The 5,366-nt window shown below is 46.9% G+C and overlaps 1 protein-coding gene across 1 annotated transcript in view; it reads right to left on the bottom strand.

Moving 5' to 3' along the window:
• Nucleotides 1-2,180: 2,180 nt before the first annotated feature.
• The window catches only part of VAPB (VAMP associated protein B and C), a 47,134-nt gene continuing 43,948 nt past the window's right edge, over nt 2,181-5,366 (bottom strand). Inside the window, exons 5-6 of the mRNA XM_007449457.1 lie at nt 4,582-4,758; nt 2,181-2,339 (exon numbers count right to left, since the gene is read on the bottom strand). Of these exons, the coding sequence (XP_007449519.1) occupies nt 2,181-2,339; nt 4,582-4,758 (336 nt within the window). The remainder of the gene's footprint in view (nt 2,340-4,581; nt 4,759-5,366) is intronic.

Below are 5,366 nucleotides of genomic sequence, written 5' to 3'. Positions count from 1 at the left end.
GGGGCGGAGACGTTCCCTTCTTCCACTCAGTCAAAAAGCTCAACAGGTGCTCACCAAGTCCCAGCTCCTAAAACAGAAAGAGGTTTCACAGGATGATTAGTTTTAAGAGACAGCTTTGGATTTTAGATTTTGATGATTTTTAGCTACACACAAAATGCCACCATCCTTGGAGAAGCTGAATTCCTTCTAGATGCACACGAAACACTTAAGTCACTTCCAAAGACCTAAAACACAAGTGTCCCAGGCACTCTTTTTGAGAACTTAGTCACTCGACTACAGGCGCCAGCAAACTCCAGTCTCACGGGCCAAATCCCAGCAGCTGTTCTTGTGAATAAAGTTTTAATGGCACACACAGCAACATCCTTTAAGAAAATGTTTACCAACTCCTGCTCTAGAGGAATGGGACTGTACTGCACCCCCAGGCACTATTTGAGGCACCCCCCCAATCACTCTCCTTTCGAGGTCATCAGGTACTAGAAGCCACATGAAGAGTAATTTGTTGCAACTCCTACCCTCAGATAGATTTTACTCCACTCAGAGACAACAGCAGAAAGCACATGCTTCCCAGCTCAGTCTTCTCACTCCTTTTCCTAAGTACCTGGGTCCACACGGAATAGAGCCTGGAGACGAATTTATAACTGGGCGGCCGGCCTTCCATAGCTTCACGCCATGGGTGTGTGGTCGAGAACGAGGTCTATTCAACATTTACCGCAAGTTCTCAGGATGTACAGTAAACATGTTATTTCTCATCGATAGGGTTCATTTTTAAATCAACCTTCCAATGACAAAATAATAATGATAAAAATGATGTCTCCCTCCCCCCGCCATTTAGCAAAAGTGACAAAATGACAAAAGAACTCTTAATTTGGGGGCTTTATTTTAATTTTTTTTTCTTTTAAAGATGCTACATAGTCAAACAGAATTGGATTGGTCTTTTATGGCATAAAATTAATTCACAAACTCTCAATCACTACTTGATGGATTATCTGACGTTTCTCTCCCACCCCCTCCCAACCCCACCGAGTCGGTTTCCTCTCTCCTCACCCCTCTGCTGCCTGACTCACATGCCCTGATCCCCAGCTAGGGCCACACGGGGAAGGTCAGGGCCACACTGGGGCACGTGTGCTGAAGCGTGAGTGGTGGCTGAGGAGTGGAGAAAGAAAGAACAGTACAGAGATCGGCTACCCTTCCCCACAGAAAGCGTAACCTAGAGTTGACTGCCACTACTAAGCACTTCCCTCCCTATGAGAGTTATTTATTTGCACAGAAAACCACTTCTTGGCAGCTGTTCTCCAATGTTCCAATGAGCCGCACCTCCATATGTGTGTACAGCCCAGAACCTCCAGCAGCAATGCCAGCTTCACCCAGCAGAGTTAGGTAGCACAGGTGATTTTAGGCCACAGAGTTAATTATAATCTTGTGACAAGAAAACATGAGATGAAATACATTTAATAAGTTAAATATGCATTAAACATCTCTGAATAACAATTCAATCTCATGACATGAACCAATGGTTATCTAGCTTGGTCCCTTTAAGAGAACAAAGCCTTCACTGACTTCTGTTTCCAGAGTATCGGGTCACTCGGGCAACATACACCTCCCGGCACAGCTGATGCTGCCACAGCGCCGTTCTTCTCGGCCTCAGACTCTGTCCATCAGTCCCAGGGAACTGATGGCCGGGGCAGACATGGAGGAGCAGCCTGGAGGGAGCGAGCAGCGCGGGGAGGACGCCTTGGGGGGATGTACTCTCCACCGCGCTGGGCTCCAGCTCCGCGAGGGCCAGCACCAACAGGCAAGGAAGGGTGTCGTTTTGGAAGAGAGGTGATCAGCAACGTGGACCAAGGCTACAAGTGTTTAAAATGACATGTACAACATGCCAGCCTCGTGTACAACATGCCAGTCTCGTTTAATCATGGTTTCCCTTGTCATTAATAAGGATCATTCTTTCCCCCCGATCATTTACTATACGTGTTAAACTTTCTACAAGATTGTTATTTTATGTTCTATGTGTGTGTGTGCACGCGTGCGGCAGCACACACGCGCAGGGAGGGGTAATTTAAAGGCAAGACCTGTGAGATGTCATCATACATTAACTTCTTTTTACACGCGGTTATGATACATTTAAATCCCATGATATGGCGGAGCCATCAATCCAATTTACCATCCTTTGCCTGCTGCCTCTACAAGGCGATCTTCCCTATGATTACACCGACGATAAAGAACAAAACCACCAGCGCGAGTAGCCGGGTGCTGAGGCCCTCCTCCTTCCCAGCCGCGGCTAACGCGGGCACGGGGCTGTTGCTCTGCGCTGCCTTCCTCATCCGAAGTCCATCTTCCTCCTACGGGAGCAAACACACGTTTCAAAGACAGTCCAAGGCACCAGAGCAGCAGTCAACTGTACGGCTTGGGGGACGCGGCGGGGGGGGCGGTGATGCCCAGACTCGATCACATGATGAGGTCCAACCTCCTCGTTTTGCAAATGGAGAAACAAGCCTACACGGAAGAAGAGACTGGCTTGAGGCCACCACAAAAATACTGCCAGGAGCCCCTCTTTTCTCCCATCCATCCTACGCAATGCTGCTGGGTACCTTTTTATACCACACATCTAAGCAGGGGACTCCCTGGTTCCCCATGATTTACAGGAAAAAACTCTTCAGAGAGAAGAATCACAAGAAACGACCAAGTGGGGGACCTGGAAGCTTTCAAAGGTAGAGCTCTGTATATAGTTGATATCTGATGAGTTACAGGTAGACTGCTGGATCAAAACTGTGATGTGCGTAATATTAAAATGAGCTTGATACATGCATCTCAAGTATTTTCTACTTAACGCATGGAATTCCCACCAAAGAAATGACTCTTTCTCATACACATGAAGGTAACTTGGCCATTTTCCCCCGCACACACAGACCTGTACGAACAGAAACTTTTGCTTTCTCCACGTCCCCAAACGGGGCGCACACCAAGGCTTTCCTACCCCGGCTAGTCACCCCTCGGCTCATCCCTGATGCCCACACAGCAGCTGCACTTTCTCCCCTTCTCCTTCAGCCCATTCACATTCGCCGAGGGCCTAGCAGGTCTTGAAGACAAGAGGCATCCAACCCATCGAGCAGACTTCCCGTGACACTCATGGCCATCTCGGTGGCACCACTCATCACACTCGTTATCAGTATTCGTGTCGGGGCCTCCCCGGCTACCCTGGTTACCAGGGAGCTTATCTTAAGGGCAGGGACTGCCCGTGCCTGTATCCACAGAGCGGGGTACAAGGTAGGGCCTTAGGAAATGTGCTGGCCAAATGACAGGATGAAACAACACAAAACAAGGAATCAGTGTTTGGCAAGATAAAGAATCTTCTGATGTCAAGATTCGTCTGATAATATCTTAAAGGACACTCTGCTCATGGGGCATGGCCAATACGACTGCACAGTGATGAATGACTGGTGCTATTCAATTAACTTCAAAAAAAAAAAAAATGGGCACAGCAATACAGCATTTATTTTACTGGCTTTATATAGAAGCTATTTCTACCTATTTATCACTTTAAATGGCACAGAAGTCTGTTTCTGAAGAGCAATACATTCAAGGAGAACCTCTAGGCGTATCTTAGATTTTTAGCCAAAAAGTGGCGAGTCAGCTTCATAATTTACTCCTTACTAGAAGAAGTCAAATCAAGATTACTGCAAAGAAAGAAGATGATGCCATTTGCCAAACTCTGTCAGCCCTCCTGTATCTACTACCTTGCTAGAATGAGAGAAGGAAAAGTCAACTGCCACGAATTTATGACGTGTACCTGGTGCTATGCAGTGAAAGAGTGAAAAAGCCTATCATGTGGTTGGGGGACATGATCACGATGAAGAGAACAGATCGGCCTCGAGATTTAAGCTGCAACGAAAGACCCTATGATCGGACGTTCAGAAATGCTCTCTTTAATACTGTGTATGAAACAGACAGACTTTTAACACTGGAAGGGGCCTTAAAGGGGTTTTGCGAACAGAGGCCTGGGAGCCGCCGTGACTAACAAAGATTCACAGTGAGCCCAAGTTTGGCTGGTCATTTCCACAACACCGCAGGCCTCCAAGACCAAGCGAAGTGCACCTGCTTCCCTCCAATGCCAACCGCCGGGTCGATGGCCACAAGCTGGAGACTCTGGTTCCCTGTAATTTCCACCCATGTACGGCGACGGCTTCCCATCTCCAGTCTCCTCACCGCGTTAACAGCAGGATGAGACCCTACTGCCTAGACCTATTTAGGATCCTCATGAAACAGAACATTATGCCTGTGTTAAAGCAGAGTACAGGTCAGAATTTACCCACTTAAAAAAGATTCTCATTCAGTGCGGATGGGGTGGGGTTTGAACGTGTGAATTCAAGATAAGCACTGCTGTTTTATTTTTAGTCTCAGAACTGAATTTCAATTTGCACTAATGGATTGTTTGTTGGTTGGTTTTATACGAGGCGACAAGAGTTTATATTGTGCAAATATAAAACAACTCTACAAATCCAGGGGTCATCAACTTCCCCACCCAAGATCACAGTGAAAAAGCCCCCGTTCCCTGCAGATGATCAGAAAATAAGACGCCGTTACCTTGAACTGCTTGTTCTCTTCCCGCAGCCTCTGAACTTCACTCTGCAGCCGCTTACATTCTTCCATCACCTTCTTAACTTCAGTGTCATCCAAAGAAGAACTCAGAGCTTTAGACACTGTTGGTGTTTCTGTCTTTGATGCAGTTGTGGATATAATTTTATTTATTTCTACATCATGCTGTTCAGAAATAAATGAAAGCCCAAGCGTCACCAACTATGTAATAATGGACTTTTTTATGCAAAGTAAAGTAGTTCTCAGCAAACACCACACGTGGTAGCGTTTCATCCACACTGTAAAATGTCACATTTACTTTTAAAATGGATCACTTTACCTAGTATCTTAATAATCTAAAGCAACTGCGCTCCAGAAATTATGGATAAGGGCAAATAATGAAGTTCGGCTGAGACTCACACTTCAAAGAAAGAGAGAAGGGGCCGTGCACACCCGCAGTATCCAATTCCTGCCACGCAGAAATCAGCATACTGTAACTGTGCAAGCGCAGGAATCATCAGCCACAAATTACTGTCACCACAAAGACCTGAACACCCCCAGGACTGGCTGAGCGGGGGTCTTGGAAGAAGGCCAGAGGGGACGTAACACAGAGGGCGATTTATTTCAGGAACTTAGAAAACTCTGAAGATGGAATGAAGGTGCAGTAAACTCAGTGTCTACAGTATTTCAGTCTGGGGAAGCACCACATTCCTCCATTTCCTCAGCCAAGACCGTGCTGTGACACACTCTGGAGACCGGCTGGGGATGAATCAGTAAGGGGGGGGGGGGGGGGG

The sequence above is a fragment of the Lipotes vexillifer genome, unplaced genomic scaffold (assembly GCF_000442215.2).
Source record: "Lipotes vexillifer unplaced genomic scaffold, Lipotes_vexillifer_v1.1 scaffold524, whole genome shotgun sequence".
Lineage (NCBI taxonomy): Eukaryota > Metazoa > Chordata > Mammalia > Artiodactyla > Lipotidae > Lipotes > Lipotes vexillifer.
Note: the sequence above shows the minus strand (reverse complement) of the source record. Positions and strands in the feature narration are given on the sequence as shown.